Source organism: Mus caroli, unplaced genomic scaffold, assembly GCF_978045245.1.
Source record: "Mus caroli unplaced genomic scaffold, Mus_caroli_1 scaffold_1, whole genome shotgun sequence".
Taxonomy (NCBI): domain Eukaryota; kingdom Metazoa; phylum Chordata; class Mammalia; order Rodentia; family Muridae; genus Mus; species Mus caroli.
The window spans coordinates 173,521,036-173,543,676 of record NW_028227256.1 but is presented as its reverse complement, the minus strand read 5'-3'; the positions used below and the strand labels follow the sequence as shown (position 1 = coordinate 173,543,676).

The 22,641-nt window shown below is 40.9% G+C and overlaps 1 protein-coding gene across 2 annotated transcripts in view; it reads right to left on the bottom strand.

Annotated features, from left to right (window-relative positions):
* Wdr64 (WD repeat domain 64) overlaps nucleotides 1-22,641 on the bottom strand; it is a 124,038-nt gene that overhangs the window by 48,772 nt on the left and 52,625 nt on the right. For both annotated transcript variants that reach the window (XR_015046592.1, XM_021175403.2), the window contains exons 10-12: nucleotides 11,011-11,150; nucleotides 4,943-5,069; nucleotides 1,875-2,023 (exon numbers count right to left, since the gene is read on the bottom strand). Coding sequence is in view for 1 of the 2 variants with exons in the window: in XM_021175403.2 (XP_021031062.1) it covers nucleotides 1,875-2,023; nucleotides 4,943-5,069; nucleotides 11,011-11,150 (416 nt within the window). In the remaining variant the exon portion in view is untranslated. The remainder of the gene's footprint in view (nucleotides 1-1,874; nucleotides 2,024-4,942; nucleotides 5,070-11,010; nucleotides 11,151-22,641) is intronic.

Below are 22,641 nucleotides of genomic sequence, written 5' to 3'. Positions count from 1 at the left end.
AGGGTGATGAAAAGGCGGCAGCAGGATAGAAATACAAGAATTAACAGTCTTCATTAAGTCCATAGCAGCTTCAACAGTGAGAGGCTAAAAGTGCGGTGAGCAGCATACTATGTGGAGAAATCCTAAAGAAAGAGTTCACTGGTCATTTTAGGAAGTTCTGTGACTAAAAATATGAGACACAGTGACAGCAAAGGGGGTTGTGATAAGAGTCAGATGGACCCTCTGTGAAACAGCAAGGCAGTGTCAGGAAGAGTCCAGAAACATCAATGCTTCAGCAACTCCTCCGCTTGGAAGCATGCAGAGGGCATAGATCTGTAGAGCTATCATCTACATCGCTCCTACTTTGTGGCTGTGCCAAGTTCAGGTGTCAATTTTCTGGTTGGTGAGCAGTTGAACTCCTTGGCAGCTCTTGAGCTGGTGGGAGTTGGGCAGTACACCCCAGAGGGCCACAGGCAGAGAGGGGCACCTTTTTCCCAGGGAATGGATGGGAAGTTATGGCAGCCAGGTGAAGAAAGGAGAGGAAGCAGCTGAATTGGCCACTGCCTGGGAAGTAATAGAGCCAAGATTGAGATGAAGTCAGTCTGGCCCAGAGACTACAGTGTTGTGATAGACAAAGTCCTTAGGGGAGAGAGAGGAATGTGGTTCCCTGCATAAAGGGATCCTGAGATCACCCATCTCCAAGTCTGAGCTACAACTCCTCTCCATTTAATATGGTAGAAAAACTATACTTCTCTCTATCTTCTGTTGGGAAAGATAAGACAGATCATGGGTAAAAGCACATTATTACATGAGTGTAGGATAGGGTTTACTTTAGTCTATTTTATCTGTAGCAGCAGCAGCAAATATATATACATATATATTTAGCAGGTTCCCGAAGGGCAGCTGATTTCAGGTCCATAGGCCTCCTCTTAGTGCATTCATGAGATAACAGTGGAAACCATATACACACACCTCTAGATATCACTGCTAGGTGGTTTCAGTGGTTGTAATGACAGACATAATTAGTAATATATCACTCAACACAGCAATACAGGATTAGAGGTACAGAGCCCAAAGCATGAGTACACACAGTAGACACAGCCAGCCTCATATACCACCTCTATGGGAGCAATAGTAGCTGTGGCAGTCATTTATATTTGAGTCCCATCTTTCCCATCATTAGAATTGAAGACTGTCTAAATGCCCATATCTTTCATGAGATTTTAAATGATATCATAGACTCAATGGTCTTGGCACATACCCTGCATAGAGTTATGGTGCATGCCTATTACATGTCTTCCCCTTTCTCTTTGGCATGCACCCTCTAGTGAAATTAAAATACAAGCTGGTTCTTTCTCCTTACTATATTTCCTTTGACATTTCTATTTGGCTCAGGAAGTAAAGACGCCTACCACCAAGTCAACTGACCTGAGTTCTATCCATGAAACCAACATGGTAGAAGGTGAGAAACATCTCCTACAAGTTGTAGACACATACCCCTTCCAACACAAAATAAATATAGTAATATTTTTAAATTTCTATTGTGTTATCTGGCAGTATTAAACCAGCCACATGGCCTGAACTGGCTTAAAACACTTCATCATGTATTCATGAAATTAAAGAGAGCTTTAATTTCAGTCTGTGGACCACTACATATAAAACTTGCTATTTTACCTAGAAGAAGATAACAATTCAGCCAAGTGGTGCTGGTGCATTCAGGAGGCAGAGTCAGGTGGATCTTTGAACTTGACCTCAGCCTGATCTCCCAACCAAGTTCTAGGACATCAAAGGCTACACAGAGAAATCCTGTCTTGACACCTCCCCCTGACCACCAACACAAAGCTAACATTTCACCTGCTCAGGCTTTTTCTGCCTAGGAAGCCATCACGACTCACCTTGATTATAGACTCTGAGCAGACCGTGAGCACTTGGTGGAAGTACTTGTTGTAAAGCGTGACGTTGACTTCTCGTTCATGAGTGTGAGGAACCTGCTTTGTGTCCTGTATCATCCTGGTCAAAGGATACATGTCTATTACACCAGATCCTGAAGAGGAGGAATGAAAAGAGAGCTGTCACAAAGATGGGTGTGTCTGATGGTGCATCCCCGTAATCCCACCCTCTGGAGACTGAAACAGGAGGACCATGGGTCCTAGGCCAACTGAGTTGCATAGTGACATCACATCTTAAAAATGAAGTAAAGAATGAAATTTTTTTACAAAAGCATTGCATCCCTAATTGTCAGTATCAGAAGTCTGGAATTTCACAGAGGATCTGACCCAACCATCTGGTCAGTGAGATTAGAGTATAAAAGGCCACTGCTTTAGCATTTAATGAGGTGAGAATATAGTTGCCTACATCTCTGACAAACACAGCAAATGTGATTCAGCCAGGGGAAAGCACTCGCTGGAGACTTCATTATCTTTCAAACACAGGTCATTTTGACCTCCACTTTCCTAATTTCATAGTCTACTTTCCTCTTCCCTGCTGTGCCTCTTCAGCATATGCACAGCCTGGCCAGTGATGCAGTCCACCAGCCTTTCACTGAATTGTGGGTTTCTCTGCTTGCTGAAATGGAGTCAGTTCTTCAAGCCAGCAAATGATAACACATGCTGTGAGCATGGTCTGATTAAATATAATGAATGAGAATGACTGCAGGCCAGTGATTACAACATCAATAGTAAAATTAATTTCCAAATCACCATAATAATACATGTAGTTAGCATGGCCAGGGCAAGGAGATGCAGTTAAGTCTCAAAACCATATACCTGTGTTCTTTAGTTTAGTGTAATGTATGGAAATATTGATAATGATAGCAAATAAGCATTCTGTAGTTGTTTGTTTGTTTTTGAGACAGGATTTCTCTGTATAGTCCTGGCTGCTTGGAACTCACTCTGTACACCAGACAGGCCTCAAGCTCAGAGATCCTCCCTCTGCCTCCTGAGTGTTGAGATTAAAAGCATGAACTACCACAGCCCTGCACATTGTGTTGGTTAAATAAAAGCAAAACGTCTTCCTACTTTATTGATGTGGACATAAAGTTGCCCTGTGGGTGCTGTAGTGACTGTCTCAAATCATTGCAAAGAAACTCTCAAGGTCTTAGCAGAAGTTACTGGTTTCTTAAGGTGTTTAGATTTTATGAAATAAGATTATTCATTTGTAAATGACCGAGATGTTTCTTCAAGTAATGTTACTCAATTCAAGTAGCAGTGTCTGGAAACGTGATAGACAGATAGCTATCAGAGCTTCCCCATAAGTCCTTTAACATGATACTGACAGTTAACATAACTTAACTGGCATGTGGAGAGCTGACACTTGTCTACCTTTTTGGCTAGTTGTACTACAATAACAGAAATAATGTAGGAAGAAAGGACAAATGCAGATTCGGGAGTCAGAAGGTCTGAGATTGAATCTCAGCTCTGTTTTAACATTCTACCAGTCAGTTGAATTGTTTGAGGTTGAGTTTTGCCATTTGTAAAAGTTCAATTAACAATTCCTGCCTCCAAGGTCAACTATGCAGATAAAGGAAAAGAAAAAGCAGGCATCAAATAGCTGTCATCATCCTCATCGTCATCATCCTCCTCATCATCGTCATTGTCATCCTCCTCATCCTCCTCCTCATCATCATCATCAGCAGCAGCAGGAGCAGCAAGAGCAGAAAGAACAGCAATTCATGACAACATGGACCACAACGTGTCCTACCAACTACTGAGCAAGCACAGTGGTGTTTTACCCATGGCTCAGAAAGCTACTCTATATGATGTTACTTGATTCTATGCACAAATTAACACACTCTATGTAATCCTAATGTCAAACTGATGGCTGTTCTTTTAATGATCAAGCAGTACCCAGAGCTCAGTGCTTTTTGCAAATTAAGCACCACCCAAAGTACATGAAAGTCAAAAGCATTTATGGCTTTTCTGTTCTCCATTTTCCTCTCTGTCTTGGGATCTGAACCTTCATTACAATAATCAGGATGGAAATGGTAAATCAAGTAACCAGGAGGGCAATTGTCCATGTTCAGAGGTGATATTGGAGTAGAGCCATGAATTCGTTTATTTCAGAGGAGGTCAAATAAAGGAGAGGCATTCACAACTGGAACTAAGTTCTGTTTTACAGGCTGGGAAATTATCTGTTCAGCATGAAGTGATGGTTCACTTCTAACCCAGGAAAAATAAACCACACAAAATTAAAAATAATTATGTTCCCCAACAGAGAAAGCACCAATCATTTCCCTGCCTTAATTAGTCCCCCAGGAAGTCAGAGCCGGTGGTCAGTGGCAGCATGGTTGGGGAAAGCAAGTTTGACTTAGTGTTCCAGAGGGTAGAGCTACTATTGACATAGCCATCTTTCTTCTAGAAAGACAAAGGCTGTGCATGTGAACAGGAGCCCAACCAAATGGCTAACAAGGTTCTTTGTCTTCTCAGTGTATCTGTTGAAAAAAAGAAAAACTAAACACAAACACAAACAAAGCATAAAACAATTTGGCAATCAATGCACATTTTCCTGGATTATCCCCCCCACACACACTGCTCTTTATCTGGAAGCAAAGGCAGTTGAGGAAGTTTTTATCCATTTTACAGAGTGGCCAATTCCTTATCAGAACTGTCTTGCTTCAGAAAACAAGTTCATGCTGGTACATGCGAGGACCACCACCTTATGAAAGTACTAATTCACTGCACCCAAGAGTCAAACCAGAACCCTAGACATAGCCACACCTCCCTCACCCCTTTCTGCTTTATGTGGGCCATGTACTCCTAGGTCATCATCTTATAGAACTGACTCGGTATTTTCATAAAGTTGAGGTTCATCAATTCACATAGGATGATAAGAAATTGAAATACTTTTATCGTTACTAAGCATGCTTAGTCATTTCTTTTTGTGTGTTTTCCTAGTAAGAGTTCAAGAGCTATCTTTTCGGAAAAAAATGTAAAAGACATGAAATTAATTTGTCAGATGCACATACCTGTAATGAGCATGCCGTGGTTGGCATCATATACCATAGAGTAAATCTGCATGTCTCCTGGCCCACCTTGGCTATCGTGGAAGACTTGCAGTACAGACAGAGTCTGTATATCCCACACCCGGAAGACCTGAGGAATCAGAAGCGTTTGCACACATTGTTATACTCACCATTAAGTCTTTAAAGTGAATTATGTTGTAATAAACGTACAGTGAGAAGTGATTTACATTGTGAGCACACAGATGCTCTGATTCAGCTTGGTTCTTGGTTCCCATAGTAACATGGAATAACTGACTACAAACCATTGCTTAAAAGTATGTCCCTAGTCACTGGATTTTTCCCTCACTACTCCCAATACCCAGACAACAGAACTAATTTAGATGTCTATTAAGAGATTAACGGAAAAAGAAAGTATGCTACACGCACAGAATAGAATATCATTCAGCCATCAAGAAAAATGAAGTTACAATAGTCAGAAGAAAACTGGTGCAACTGGAAATCACGCTAAGTGAAATAAAGTAGATTGAAAAAGAAAAAAACTACTCTGTATTTTCTCCTGCAATGAAACTAGACTTTAAATTGAGAGCATGGGTTTATATGTGTATATAGGTCATAAGACTAGAATGGGGATCATGAGGGAGGAGGAAGACATGTCAACAGAAGTCAGTATTGAGAAAGTATCAGAAGGGAGGCTGTCTGAAGATATGGAACCCACGTGGGGACAGAAAGGGGCAATGAATGAGAAAGAAATACAGTAAGAGAGATGCCTGGAGATGCCATTCTTGGGTGATGATAATATGCTGGTGCCTTTGAGAGCTCTACTACAGATGAGGGTATGGCTGCCTGCTGTGTTCTTTCAACAGCTGCAAGCAGAGAATGGCAGTATTCTAGGGAAGGTGCTGGTGCCACAGCTTGGGAGAGTCTCCTGGAGTCACTCAGCCCTGGAGACGCTTAGAAAGAAAATAAACCAAATCGTTTCAGAAAGACTCTGATTTGGTTTAAGGAACAAACATAAAAGATTCTCACTTTCACTAAACAAATCTTAGGGTGACAGAATGGAGTATTTATGAGTCATGGTTAAATCTTGCATATGTACAAGTGAACATAAATTACCAAAAAAAAAATCATGGTCTGGTAGCATTAAGAGTAAAAATGCAGATTTTCCAAACATATTGGGAATGCAATAATTTTAAAAAGGGATTATTTTAGCATTGGAAAAACACTGAATTATGAAACTGATTAAACTTTGAGAATAAAGGGGTGGGGGACTAAAATCACTAGCCACAAAACATCATAGAAAAGCACAAGAAAAGGGCTTTGCTGGCAGCCCTCTGTAAGAAACAACTAATAAGTAATGATAAAGGGAGTTTGAAAAATTAAGCATTGTATACTTCAAAGGATGCATGTTCAGGTCCAGCAGTGGCTTCTGGCTTTTCTTCTGGCAAGCTTCACATCTTTGCTATTAGCCAAAGGCGTTAATAACTACTTTTTTCCCCTTGATGAGTGTTTGTTAGAGAGTAAGCCGAGTGTTAGGAGTTGATATCAGTCAGATTCATAGAAAGGAGTACAGCATTCCAATCCAAAAAAGCCACAACATTAACAAGGCACTCGGCATTCATGCACACACAGTGACTGGAGAATCAGGAGAGGGGCTTCTCAAATACAATGACCAATGGAAGTGCTATTAATATCATAGCAGAGCACAGACAGATAACAGGATGATGGGTCACCATGTCGCACCATAAGTACTCTTTAAATGGAAACATGAGCATTGTGACACAGTGCAAACCTCATCATTAGAGCCCATCCTCAGAGTCATAGTGTCATTTAGATGGAGTGAGCAATTTAGGAACAGATTAGTCTATCATAAATCAAGGGTGTCTGGGATCTGACCTGCCTTTCTAAATGTTACCCAATGGCCACAAGAGGTTAATTACTGAACCAAATTGGGTTGACTCAATGAATTGCACGATTTTATATTGTAAGGATTCTCGAAATGTATGAGATGATGAAGCCCTTTGAGAGACATCATCAGCCAGTCCCACAACACCCAGAAGAAGCTCCACTCCCAGGCTCTCTTACACGCCCAGGACCACAGGATCTCAGGATCCCAGGATCCTAGGAGCTTGGTCACACCAGGATCTCAGGGTCCCAGAGGCAGCTGGACTCCCAGGACCTCTGACACACCCAGGATCTCAGGATTACAGGATCACAGACTCACAGGATCACAGAGACAGCTGAACTTTAAGGAGCTCTGATATAGCCAGGATCACAGGAAGGACAGGCTCCAGTCAGATATAGCAAGGGCAGGTAGCACTAGAGATAATCAGATGGCGGGAGGCAAGCATAAGAACGTTAAGTAACAGAAACCAAGGTTACTTGGCATCATCAGATCTCAATTCTCCCACCATAGCAAGTCCTGGGTACACCATCACACCAGAAAAGCAAGATTCAGATCTAAAAATCACTTCTCATGATGGTGATAGAGAACTTTAAGAAGGACATAAATAACTCCCTTAAAGAAATACAGGAGAACACAGGTAAACAGCTAGAAGCCCTTAAAGAGGAAACACAAAAATCCCTTAAAGAATTACAGGAAAACACAACCAAGCAGGTTAAGGAACTGAACAGAACCATCCAGGATATAAAAATGGAAATACAAACAATAAAGAAATCACAAAGGGAGACAACCCTGGAGATTGAAAATTTTGGAAAGAGATCAGGAGTCAGAAATGTAAGCATCACCAACAGAATACAAGAGATAGAAGAGAGAATTTCAGGATCTCAGGGTCCCAGAGGCAGCCTGACTCCCAGGACCTCCAACACACCCAGGGTCTCAGGATCACAGGATCCAAGGCAGACACTACCTCAGAGTAAAAGGGTCATACAGACCCTAAGAGAACACAAATGCCAACCCAGGTTTCTATACCCATCAAAACTCTCAATTACCATAGACGGAGAAACCAAGATATTCCATGATAAAACCAAATTCACACAATATCTTTCCATAAATCTAGCCCTTCAAAGGATAATAAGTGGAAAACACTAACACAAGGAGGGAAACTTGAGATTTCTCAACTACACCCTAGGAAAAGCAAGAGAGTAATCTTTCAACAAGCCCAAAAAAAGATAGCCGCACAAACATAATTTTACCTTTAACAACAAAAGTAACAGGAAGTAACAATCACTTTTCTTTAATATCTCCTAATATCAATGGACTCAATTCCCTCCAAAATACATAGACTGGATATGTAAACAGGACCCAGCATTTTGCTGCATACAGGAAACACACCTCAGTGACAAAGGCAGACATTACCTCAGAGTAAAAGGTTGGAAAACACTTTTTTCCAAGCAAATGGTACAAAGAAACAAGCTGGAATAGAATTTTATCAAATAAAATTGACTTCCAACCAAATGTTATCAAAAAAGATAAGGAAGGACACTTCATACTGGTCAAAGGAAAAATCTACCAAGATGAACTCTCAATACTAAACATGTATGCTCCAAATGCAAGGGCACCCACATTCATAAAAGAAACTTTACTAAAGCTCAAAGTACACATTGCACCCCACACAGTAACAGTGTGAGACTTCAACACCCCACTCTCAGCAATGGGCAGATCATGGAATCAGAAACTAAACAGAGACACAGAGAAACTAACACAAGTTGTGAACCAAATGGATCTCACAGATATTTATAGAACATTTCATCCTAACGCAAAAGAATATACTTTCTTCTCAACACCTCGTGGTACCTTCTCCAAAATTAACCATATAACTGGCCCAAAACAGGCCTTAACAGATACAAGAAGATTGAAATTATCCTATACACCCTATCAGATCACCACGGACTAAGGCTGGTCTTAAATACCAACAAAAACAATAGAAAGCACACATACACATGGAAGCTGAACAATGCTCTACTCAGTGATAACTTGGTCAAGGAAGAAATAAAGAAATTAAAGGCTTTTTAGAATTTAATGAAAATGCATATTCCCATGTAGAAAAATCTTATCTTTCTGATATATGTCTCTGTCTACCATCTTGCATGAACATTGGGGTTACAGATGCTAATGCTACACATCTGGCTTTTACATGGGTTCTGGGAATTCAACTCAGTATAAATTTATAACATCCATCAACTTCTTTTTACACCAAATGGAAACTACTACAGAAATTCACAACTCATCAAAATACCGAGAACAGACCATGGGTATCCAACACCAATCAACCCAACTACAATACAACCCACACTTGAGACTGAGGGAACCTAGAAGAAGGAGGCAGGAGATTATCAGAGTCAGAACACTAGCGTCTCCCCCAAGATAGTGACATTTTATATATGTCAAGGAGATGTGCCCATGAAATCCCAACAATACAGTCACTTAATCAAGACCTGCACAATGACAGCACTAGTTGACAAATCCATTTGGATGGAGAAAATCTCACGGGGCCGCACCCCAGGATGAAGAGATAAAGCCAGGTAATGGCTGCTGAGAGAAGGAGACACAATCTTCTTCAGGGCTGAGCCCTGGTAACTGATCCAATCCCAAACAATCAGTCCTAACCACACACACGAGGAGCAACGGTAAAAGGACTCAGCAGATTGTATATATCCATGTGTAAATACATGTAGCAAAATAAGGATGAATTTGAGAGGGTGTGTTGCTCAATGGGAGGAGTTGGGGTGGAGAGGAGTAGAAATCATGTAAATGTAGCTCTCTCAGAAAGAGATGTAATCGCTATTAGAACTAGCCACACTCATTTAACTTATTGTTCCTAAAACGTTTAAATAGATTGCATTTAATCAAGCAAATATATTTTACAAATGTATTTTACAAATATTCAAGAGTCTCATTTCTCACATTTATAACTTATTTTTTTTCTTTCTGTATTACTTTGAACAGGAGGAAAAGAAGGTCCAGAGACAGGCCCAAAGTGGGATCCAGCTCAAGGGGAGGTCCCAAGGCCCGACACTATTACTGAGACTATAGAGTACTCACAAAAAGGGATCTATCATGACTGCACTCCAAAAGACCCAACAAACATCTGAAAGAGTCAGATGCAGATATTTGAATATTTGAATATTGATAGTTGTTGAATTAGGGAAGGCTGAAAGAAGCTGAGGAGAAGGGCAATTCTGTAGGAAGACCAGCAGTCTCAATTAATCTGGACTCCCAAGGTCTCTCAAACACTGGACCACCAAACAGACAGCATACACCAGCTGATATGAGGCCCCCAACACACATACAGTAGAGGACTTCCAGGTCTGTTTTCATTCAGAGATGAGGCAGCCTCAAGAGACATGAGGCCCCAGGAGGGGTGGTGGGTGGGGTAGGGGCATCCAAGTGGAGACAGGATGGGGTGGGGAGGAGGTGTGGGATGTGGAGTAGTCAGAGGATGGCTGGGGTGGGGTGGGGAATGGAATATGGAGTGTAAAAAATAAATTAAAAATAAAATTAAATTAAAAAAAGAAAAACACAGAAATCCTTGGTTTTTTTGTTTGTTTTGTTTCTGTCCTTGGTGATGACAAAGTTATCTAGAAATGGAGCCTCTGGTGTTTTACCACAGAGGAGAATACTATCTTTTCTTTACAATATGAAGGTTTTTTAAACATGTCCTCTCTTATACTGTACAGTGGCTGTTCTTCTCTATGCTGACATCGTTTTTCTCAGCCACCATCAGTTCTTTCAGAGAAGAAGTATGTATGCATGCATGTGTCCATGCGTGTGTGTATATATATGTATATATATATATATATATATATGCATGTATATATGTGTATGTATGTATGCATGTATGTGTATATAAGCATGTATGCGTTCATGCATACATACATATGTGTATGTATGCATGAATATATCCATATATGTATGTGTGTATATATGTATGTATGTGTATGTATTCATGTATGTGACCAGGTATGCATGCTTGTATGTAGATATGTATGTATGTATGTATACGTCCATGTATACACACACGTGTGTGTGTATGCATGTATTCTAGGCCTCCATGTAGCTGATCTTAAGAACAAAGAGGCTCCTTTTGGGTCCATTATTGTTTTCTTGTTACCTTTGCAGAGGAAAGGCTGATGACGTGTTGCTCCTTCTCATTGCTTGCGATCTCAGTGATGCTGAACATGTGACCCACCAGCTTCCCGACTGGCTTAGTGCTGATGTTGGGGTGCCACAGCCGGAGGACTTTATCATCTCCTAAAAGGACAACAGTGACAGAGGCTTTGTAGTCTCCAAGGTTAAAACATGTCCTCATTTTATTTCTGTTGCTGTAATGAGACAACTTGACCAAAGCAAGTTAGGGGAGAATGGATTCGTCTTAACTGACAATTTCAGGTTTGAATCCATCAGAGCAGGGGCGTCAAGGCAGAAGGAAATTATAAAAACACACCCACAGTCAAGAGCAGAGAGAGACAAATGAATGCCTACTGCTCATTTAGCTTTCTCTGCTCCTTCGCCATGGGAAATGCGGTGGCCCACTTTCAGACTGGGCTTGCCCACATCAACCACTGCAACCGAGAGAATCCTTACAGGTGTGCTTACAGGCCAACTGGAACTAGGCAACCCCTCCCCGAGATCTTCCTTCCTGGTGATTCTAGGTTGTGGCAAGGTGACAATTAAAATTCGCCGCCACAAAAAGCATCTCCCACTCAGTTAGATCTATCTTCCTAGCAAACCACAACCCACATGTCTCCGGAGGCTTCCTTCTCTGAGTGGCTGGTGAGGCATTAGCCTTCTTAGGGCTCTGTCTCTGATCCCTGTATGTTCTTGATTCAATACTTCTCCACTCTGTCATACACGAATATATTATTTATACTTTATTTACTTCCAAATCGTATTTCAAACAGCTGGTCTTTTGTTTTTACAGCCTGAAATTATGCAAACATTATGATAATAAAAGAAACCACGGGGAGAGGCAAACTGCTTGCACTCTTCAGCAGGGGCAAATCATCTGTCTTTTATTTTTCCATTTTCCTTCTTCCTACGGAGCCACAAGCACAAGCCATTTATACGCCATAACTATGATGGCATAGTTTTTTGTCTTTTAATTGTTATATCATCTGAGTACATAGCAAAATAATAAATCAATATAGAAGGCTGACACTGTTATACAAAAAGACAAACAAAAATCAAAAAGGTCTTCTTCCAGCTTGCCCTCTCAAGCCCCAATTTTTAATTCTATTCCCTATAGGAAGTCATTGCTAATAATTTTTGCAGTTTATTTGTGTGTGTGAGTGTGTGTGTGTATACAACCACCTGTGTATGTCAGTGTGAACACCAGAGGTCTATTTCAGGTGTCTTATTTTGGAGTCAGGGTCTCTCTGAGTCTGGAGCTCTTTTTTTTTTTTTTTTTTTTTAGCTAGGTGGGAGCCTGAGGAACATGTGTGTGTGTGTGTGTGTGTGTGTGTGTGTGTGTGTATGTATGTATGTATGTCATAACGGTTCAACATTCACATACAGGATATGATGATCAGAATGATATATTTTATCATAGATATGTGTATCTCTTTGTTGGGAACTTTGTAAATCCTGTCTACTGTGAAATACTAAAATAAGTGCTTTCATTTAAAAATCCTGTCTAATGTTGAAATAGTCAACTAATGCCCTTCAGCTATAGTTATGCTTCTGTGCTGCAGAATGTTGAAAGGCATTCCCGGTGCCCAACTGTGTGCCTGCAACCATCAACCACCTGATCTCATCCCTCCTCCCCTCCACCCTTCCCAGGCTCTGATAGCTACTATCCTATATGCTCTTTAAGATCAATTCTGTAATTTCCCATTAAAATGTAGTATTTGTCTTCCTGTGTTTCCCCTATTTCATTAGCATGACACTCACAAGTTTGTCCATGTTGCTATCAATGATGGAAAAGCCATACTTTTTTATTTTTATAGTTAAGTCACTTTCCCTTGATAGTTCATACTCTCTTAGCCATCATCTATGATGTATAATTCTCTGGTTCTGGATTTTTCCCTTTTACTTTATTCAGTAATGCTATAATAAACCAACAACAACAACAACAACAACCACCACAACAAACAGCTCATCTGCGTGTTCAAATTTGTTTCTTACATTCGTTGCTAACAGTAAGTTTTCAGAAGTAGAAACATTATGTTAAATCATGTTTATGACTTTAAAGTGCACTGCCAAGTTGCTTTCCAAAATGCTTCTACCACAACACAAGGCCAGTAGCTTTGTGGTCTGACCAGCATGTGGATGCTGGGATTTAAACTATAAGCAACTTGGATGCAACTAAAATAAAACATGGATGCTGACAAGCAAACTCAGGTCCCTGTGCGTCTGTAGCATGTGCTCTTACATGAAGCCATCATCCCCCAACTCCTTCATCCCACTTTCTGTTATATTATACTGAATACATCATATCGAAATCACTAAACTGAATAATTTAATACTTTAAATCATCCAATCCTTAGGAGTTCTTGTAATATAAGGATGCTAGATCATACTACTTCAAGAATATTGTCTTGAAATTCCATAATACTTTTATGATTCAGCTTTCAGGATGATGTTTAATGAGTTATTTGTGAAATAGAAAATCCAATATCTCAAAAAATCTATATTTTAGAAATCATTACACAATTTACTCTTCTTAAAAATATAAATAAGTTATAGCTACGCATTTGTGCACATAATAAAGGCCACTTAAAACAAGTAAATTCCAAAATAATATGACACTGGCAATGAAAATATCTTTCTTCTTAGTTATATGTAATCTGAACTCTGGTGTTTATTCACTGAAAGTTAGTACCTAACCACCCAACTGCAAGGAATTCAGTTAGGTGCCTAGGTCTTGCATGTGGAGCAAAAATAGTCAGTTTCCACATGCATGTGTGTGTCACTCATAAGTGTGTGCTTGAGGGTTTTCATAGTGCAGGTACACACCTGCCTCAGGGTACTTGAGGAATTCAGAGGAGAACCTTTGGGTACCATTCTCTCCTTTCTACCTTGTTCTAGTCAGGCTCTCATAACCAAGGGATAATTATATATAAATCCTAAAATTCAACTTATCTATTTTACTTTATCTGCTAGCATGCATTTGGCCACCCACAGGACTGACTTGCCTATAAAGGCTAGAGACTTTTTGTTTAAGCAGACATACCCATGCTGAATATGCCATCTCTATATGGGAGACAACTGGGTGAGTTGGTACCTAGATATTCATAGGTTAGCCAAATGTAAGAGATTCCAGCTGTTTTGTTGGACCCCAAGAAAAAGAATTCTAGTGTTTTCTCTACCCTTTTCATTCTCTCCTAATCCAATTCTTCAAGAATGTGCCAGAATACCTCCATACTTTACAAAAGAACTGAGCATCATGTCAATGTGCCATCCCACTACATAATCATTAGATATTAGTTATTTATAATGAATAATCTACTAGACTCCTCTTTGAGACAGCATGCTCTTCTGGCTTCTGCTATCCTACCAGGTAACACATAGTAAGAGCTCATTAAGTAGTTATTGAGATATTTCTTGGTTGCCATGAGAAGTTCCAGCTTGGAGGTTAAGTGTTAAGTGCCAAAGGATGGTGGTCAGAAGAACATGCATTGGACTCAAAATGGAACCTTTGTCAGTTCATCTAGTTCCTTTGTGAAGGTCAACTGTTTTTATCTGGGTACTTAGATCTTGAAGTAGTATGGGAAGAAGGCTGAAAAACCAAGACTCAGATGGTTCTTATTTGCTATGGACCAAATTGTGCCCTCTCAAAATCTATGTAGACACCATAACTATCAATTTGAGCATATCTGGGGAGGAGGCTAGCATTAAATAAGGTCATAAAGATGAGGTCTTCATAAGAAGAGGAACAAGGTAGCTTTCACCTCATCTCCCTACCACATGAGGAGGCCACTTATATATACACCACGGAGATGGTCCTTATTAGGAGGTGACCATGTTGATACTTTGATCTTGGATCAAACGCCTCCAGAACTAAAAGATAATAAAATTTTGTTGTTTAAGCTACATAATCCATCGTATTTTGTTATGATGGCTCAATCTTATTAGTTCAGCAACACAGTATTAGAAGGTAGATAAGCAGGAAATTCTTCTTATTAGATATTTTCTTTATTTACATTTTAAATGTTATTCCCTTTCCTGGTTTCCCCTCTGAAAATCCTTTATCCCATCCCCCTCCCCCCTGCTCACCAACCAACCCACTCTCACTTCCTGGCCCTGGCATTCCCCTACACTGGGGCATAGAGCCTTCACAAGTTCAAGGATCGCTCCTCCCATTGATGACCGACAAGGCCATCCTCAAGCAGGAAATTCTTAAATTTAAGTGTTAAGAGCAAGAATCAATCTTTATTGAAAGATTTCTACCTACATGAAAAATTTCTGGATCTTGAGGATACATAAATTCTAGATATTATTCTTCCCCCAAATCTACTTTAAAATGATATTTTTACTTATTTATTTTGTGTGCACATGCATGTAGGTGGAGTGGAGATCATTTGTGTGCTATGGTTCAGGTGTTGAGGTCAAAGGACAACTTGTAAGAATTGGTCCTCTCCTTCTATTATGTGCATCCCAGGGTTGAACTCGGGTTTGGCAAGTTTGGGGGCAAGTGTCTTTACCTGTGACCCAAGATCTACTTTTTAGGAAAAACAAGTCATGTGCTTTTAACCTGAGGTGTGGCATTTCCTCTCTAGTGCTCCCTCAGGTCTCCCTTCCTGATTCCTGATGGAGTCAAGAAGTTTTATTCCCATGCTCTCTGGGCCTGAGCCTTCAGCAGCACTAATCCTGTGTTTGTGGCTGTTTGTTGTTCATATGATGAGCTTGGGTCAGTCACTCGTGGTGATTCTTGACAAACAACTCTTGCATGATTTCTGCTTGTTAAGTAAGTTTTAATGTGAAATCTAATGTATTATTTATTAGTTCTCCAAAGATCTTGCTCTACTAGTGCAATTAGCATATAGCACAGTTGTTTTGTGAGAATAAATGAGCTTATACATGTCTAACTGAACAGATCCTGACTGTTTTAAGTCCCTGGTTTGTATAATGTTGGGGGAGGCAGTGGGAGAAGCTTCCACACAGATATGTGAAGTATGATTCTTGATTTGAAGTGTTTATAATCTAATATAGCCACAAGTCAAGTGAGAAATATTTAGAGATAAAGTATTCATAGACAAATTCAAATATGAATAATCAAATATTTATATCAAATATAATTTATTACTTTTTCTATTTATATCATAAATTATGGTTCATAAGTAGTTGATTACCTGTTGTGTTATTTTTTTATTTAACTCATTCTCTCTTTTTCTCTCTCTCTCTCTCTTTTCCTAAGCAATGATTTAAACAAAGCTACTCATCGAAGACAGGCTTTTCTTTCTTTTAGCAAACTCATCTCTGTTGTCTTCATTTAGTCCCAGGGCATCACTTTAGATGAAATGAGCTGGCTCAGATCACAGAGGACAGTGTGGGAGAGCACCCTGGTGTACAGCATCACAGTGTTCCAGATCACAGAGGATGATGTGGGAGAGCACTCTGGTGTGCAGCATCACAGTGGTCCAGATCATAGAGGATGATGTGGGAGAGCACTCTGGTGTGCAGCATCACAGTGGTCCAGATCATAGAGGATGATGTGGGAGTGCACCCTGGTGTGCAGCATCACAGTGTTCCAGATCACAGAGGATGATGTGGGAGAGCACTCTGGTGTGCAGCATCACAGTGGTCCAGAAAGGAGAAAACCAGGCTGAGGGCAAAGATAGTTGACTCAACCTTAACTCTACAAGCTGACTAGCTGCATGGCTTTTGGCAAATTATTTTCTTTGCAGGGGCCTCCATTTCCTCACGTATAAAATGATAATCTTTCAAGATTTTGTCCTGCTCCATTTTTAGCTGAAGGCAAGGTCACTTCAGAGAGGGTAGAGAGCAAATTCACATTGTTATAGCAATGAGGAAGCCTTGGGGGTTCAGTTACATGCTTCAAAGCAATAATTCCAATAACACAGTATTATATCACCCTCGTTGCTTTTCACCAGCAACAGCTAAGATGTACGGATATTACTAGGCATGTTCCAAGATTTGCCCCTCAGGTTCACAAGTATTCCTAACATCAACTGCAGTATTCCTGAAGTAGGTGTTACTACTGTCGGGGGAGGTGAGGCTCTCCGTGGAAGAAAGTCTGTGGCTTGTGTATTGTGGGCTTTCAACAGAGATCTCTGGCCCGGCCTGGCACAAGAGTTCCAGGGAAGGGAAGTAAGTGCAGGCAGGGAGGGGAAGTCGCTTCCACCAATTCTGCTGCTGCAGCTGGCTCCACCTCCATCTCTGCCATGCCTTCCAGGGAATGAAGCCCTGCACTGAGTCAGGTGGGGCTGGACTGATGAGAGGCCGACTAGTCAGTGAGGAGTGCAGCTTCAGGTGGCACTTAGGGAAAGCAGACATCTTTTTTTTTTTTTTTTTTTTGGTTTTTCGAGACAGGGTTTCTCTGTATAGCCCTGGCTGTCCTGGAACTCACTTTGTAGACCAGGCTGGCCTCGAACTCAGAAATCTGCCTGCCTCTGCCTCCCGGGTGCTGGGATTATAGGTGTGCGCCACTTCCCGAGTGTTGCAGCTCTTAGGACAGAAGGCTCAGACAAGATGGAATAGTTCTCACACCACCTCTAATCCTTCCAGATAGGATTCTTATATACAGTTTGGGGATGGGAAAGGGTCTGAAAACAGGTTCTTCTCATTGATTTGGTCTGAGAGCTTTGGGGAAACCTTATTTGTATGTGGGAGGGCTTGGTGCTGCTCTTACAGGACTGATGGCCACATACCTCTCTGTGGGTTTTTTTGGGGGGGAGAGGGGGCTGTGGAAGGCTGAATCTGTGACAGGAGCCAGGGGCCCAGGAGGTGAGGTTGAACACCTTCTGTCCCATGCAGGCTGAAATCACCACCCACTGGGTCACTAGGGTTCTAGACCTTTGCTGGACCGGGGACCAGGCTATCTGTGCACAGCCCACCACCCCACAGTGTATCACACAAGGAAGAATACAAGGGATTTTTGCTTGAGTCCCAGTCAGTGTATAAGGATATGAAGCAAAGCTCTAGGCTGAGTCACTAGCCAACAAAAGTATTACTCCGGGGGAAGAGTTGTTTACAGTTACTGAGAATTTGCAATTTCTAATAGAGTCTTTAGTAACTATGACAGTTCAACAGATTGTGCACAGTAAAAAGTAGCAGTTGCTCATTGATCATCCTAGAACACATTTGATTCTTTTCACAACAGCCTCTTGACCAGGGTTTTGCCTGTGTGCACTGTGGAGGAAATAGTCTTCCCTTATCTACCTCCCGAGCAGGCCTACTGCTTGTGTGGATGCTGAGTCCTCATACAGTATGTGTGGTGCCCTACAGAATGAGCGGAAAGGCTATGTGAGGCCACATGATATGGAGCTCTCGAGCTATGCAATGCTTCAGTTATATCTTGTATTCCGTTGATTCAGGCTCTGCCTTGTATTAGTGCTGTCTAGACTTGTCTTATTTCAATTATTAGATTTTGAATTTGTGAAGGTTAGGAACACAATCTGATGTTCCTAACACAGTCTGATGGACCAGAGTTCCTCATTATTAACAGTTGCATAAAGATACTTGAATATAACATGAAAAGAATGTACACAGTGCTCTTGAGTTATCAGAGGTGGGAGTCCAGGGTTTTTATGTTCAGAACATTCCAAACGGGGTGCCTAATTCTTGAAATGATAAATGAAAACAATATTGACTTTTTAAAACATGTGATGATCAACAAATAATGCTTAGAAACTTAATTTTTACTTACTTATTTATTTTGTTGTTGTTGTTTGTAAGTACCCAGTCTTGGTGGGCATTTGTTTGTTTTGCATGCTGTTTGTTTGTTTCCTGAAGAGCTCCTGTTTTTACCAACTTCATCAGGGATCCTAGCACACTTGCAGAGGCTGCTGTGCTGAGCAGAACAGTACTTGTGCATTCGTAGTCAGCAGCAGCACATGCGGTTTAGAGGCACACGGCTGAGTCACTAATCAACAAGAGTATTGTCCCAGGGAGGGAATGTTTGTGTTTTCTACCAATAGAGCCTCTGCATCTGTGGGAATTAGGTAACTAGAGCATGCTGGAAAGTACTAGCAGCTTGTGGGTCATGCTGTTCGACATTTGATTGCCTTCATGAGAGCTCAAAACCCCATAATTCATAGTATTTCTAAGCTGAACTTGAGGAGTCCATACTATGATCAACACTAAGGTTAATGGCATGAATGCCGGTATCTACAAACAGTAAAGTCATTCCCAGAACTTTCACAAAACATTTTCCCTTGGGATTGATTACAAAACTATGCTTACAAAGAATCCAAAAACTGATATTCATGAAGTTTTGCTCTCTTTTGTATGTGAGCAATGAAAGGTCGTTAAGATGAATGTCTTTCTTCTTCATGTTTAGAATCCTTTGGCCAGCTATGTGAACACTGTTTAGTTAAAGGATTTGTTCTCACTAGGATGCTAGGCTAATATTTTTATATAATTGCAGACCTTCCCTGATGAGGCGGTATCTATTGCAGATTGATTCTTAGACATTGCTATAGTTTGGATCTGGAATGTTCCCCCTTGAGCCCTGTTTGAACTGCTGTTGAGAACTAGTGAGAGCTTTGGGAGGTGGAGCCAAGTGGAAGGACATGAGGTCTTTAAAGGAAGGCCTTTAGAAGGGAGATGGGGAACAAGGCTCCTTCCTCTTTCTCTCTATTTGCTAGACGCCATAAGGTAACCAGGGCACTGCCATGTTTTCTGGCCATGATGATCTGCCTCTCTATAGGCAGGGCCCAGTCACAAAGGATTAAAGGTCCTGGAAGTGTAAGCTGAAAGAACCCTTCCTTTCTTTTAAATAGATTGATTCAGGAAACCTGTCATGTTAATGAATGATGATTAATGATGATTAGCATGGTGTGCTCAGTGCTTCATCTACCAGATCATCTACTGGAGCCCCTCCACTTCCTTCTGGCTTGCAGTGTAGTCTTGGAATTGTACCTGTGTACCCATTTCCAACAAGATAAGATAAGATAAGCAAAGACAGTTATCAACTCAGGAAAAGGTTACAGGGGTCAAGAAATCATGATGTGGGAGCCGGAGAGACCGCTCAGCGGTTAAGAGCACTGACTGCTCTTCAGTGGTCCTGAGTTCAATTCCCAGCAACCACATGGTGGCTCACAACCATCTGTAATGGGATCCGATGCCCTCTTCTGGTGTGTCTGAAGACAGCTACAGTGTACTCATATACATAAAATAAATAAGTCATTTTTTTTTAAAAAGATACCTGAAAGAAATCATGATGTGATTTTCCATCTATAGGAAGTACTCTAGCACTTGTTCCTGTGTATGATGTAGGCTTTGGCAGAGTCTCCTTTAATAGTCAGTGTAATGAGACCATGAGTGATTCAGATGCCCCTGTGTTCTTGGAATTGCACAGGAATTAGGTGTGAGGAAACATTAGGGCCACACACTGGTCTGCAGACATCTCCTCTGCATGCCTTCCTTTCTCGTCTTCATGCTTTTAGTTGAAGGCTCACAACATTGCAGTGATGGTTGCCTTGTTCTATTTTTAAAAAGCTTTGTTCTATTTGAAGCTGTTGCTTTCTATAGACTACCCAGTAATATTTGGTAAAATTTTAAAAAATAGTATTTGGAACATAAGCTAATTTCAAAGAAGTATTTTTGAAATGCTAAAAGTAGGATATAAATTTGAATGTAAAGTGTAGAGTGTACTTGAAAATATGAGCTTTAGATTCTCAGAGATTATCTCACCTTGGAATAATAATAATAATGTCGTAGGGTTTCTATTGCTGTAAAGGGACACTATGACCATGGCAACTCTTATAAAGGAAAACATTTAATTGGGGCTCATTTACAGTTTAGAGAATTAGTATATATTGTCATCACGGCCAGGAAGCATGGCAGCATGAAAGTAGACATAGTGCTTGAGGAGTTGAGAGTTCTACATCTGGATCATCAGGCAGCAAGAAGAGAGAATGACACTGGGCCTGGCTTGGGCATCTGAAACCTCAAAGCCCACCGCAGTGATACACTCCACCACCAAGAGTAGAGCTGTTTATACTTAGCAACACGGGTGCTTCGGGAGTTTCATCACAACAGAATCACTACCAACGTGATTTTGCTTATATACTCTAAATGGACTGGACTGGCATTTATTTTTAAATACACTTTATTTATTTAATTTTTTTGAGTGTGTATATGGAGGGGTACATGCATCACAGTGCACATGTATGTGGAAGTCAGAGGACAACTTGTGGGAGTCAGTTCTTTCCTACCGCCATGCAGGTTCTGGAATTAAACTCAGGAGGTCAGGCTTGGCCCAGAGCACCCTTATTCACCGAGTCATCTCACTGATCCCCAACACTAACATTTATTGAGAACCTATTAGTTCTAGGCATCCATTCATTGTCTTAATTCTAAACACTACCATATGAAACACAGTTTTCTTATAAGCAAGTAGTATCGCTAACTCCAATCAAGATGAGCTTGAAGCTCTGAGGGGTAAGTAGTCTGCCCACTGCACAGCCTGGTAGTGGATTTATACCCAGCTTGACTCCACAGCCCAGACTCATTGTCATCACAGTAGAACAGAGCAGGAGTCTGAGCCCAAAGATTAGTACTGTCCCCCACCTTCCCATTAAGCGCCCCATGCTGCCATCCTTCCCCTTGCTCTTGGCAAAGGGCCAGTCCCACCTTCTACCTTACTATCCCTTGGCCTCTCCTGTGTACTGGTCTATTGTCTACTGTCTCTGTTAACTGGCTCTTGACCTTTCTGATCATAGACAGGAACTCTAGGATTTCTTTCAAATTGGGGAGCTCATGGTCTCACACAGAAAAAAACACACATCCTAGAAAAGTTAAAGTCATAAAGTCATAAAGGCAAACTATGAAACACAATAATAAAGCAGAGGAAAATTCCTTTCACAGATGCTTGGGCTAAGAAAGGTGTTTTGTTTTATTTTTGAGATTATAGTAAAATTATATTATTTCTCCCTTCAATTTCTTTTGTTGTTACATGCACACACACACATACATATATATATATATACATATACATCCTGCTCAGTCTGAATAATTTTATTTATATGTATGTTTTGGGAGCTGACCATTTAACACTGGACAACCAGTTCTTCCCTAGAAAAGACTATTTCTCCCACTCTCAGCATTCTCTAGATGCTTGTAGTTCTTTGTGTAGAATTGAGGCCTTGTAGTCTGTACTGGCTGGTTGAGCGTCAACTTGATACAAGTTGGAGTTATTACAGAGAAAGGAGCCTCCCTTGAGGAAATGCCTCCATGAGATCCAGCTGTAAGGCATTTTCTCAATTAGTGATCAAGGCAGGAGGGCCCATTGTGGGTGGTGCCATCCCTGGGCTGGTAGTGCTGGGTTCTATAAGAAAGCAAGCTGAGCAATCCATGGGATGCTAGCCAGTAAGTAACATCTCTCCATGGCCTCTGCATCAGCTCCTGCTTCCTGACCTGCTTGAGTTCCAGTCCTGATTTACTTTGGCGATGAACAAAAATATGGAAGTGTAAGCTGAATAAATCCGTTCTCCCTAACTTGCTTCTTGGTCATGATGTTTGTGCAGGAATAGAGACCCTGAGTAAGACATGGTCTTTCACTCTGTCCACTTTGGTTGTCTATTATTGTCCTGGTTCAGTTCATGTGCAGACAGTCAGG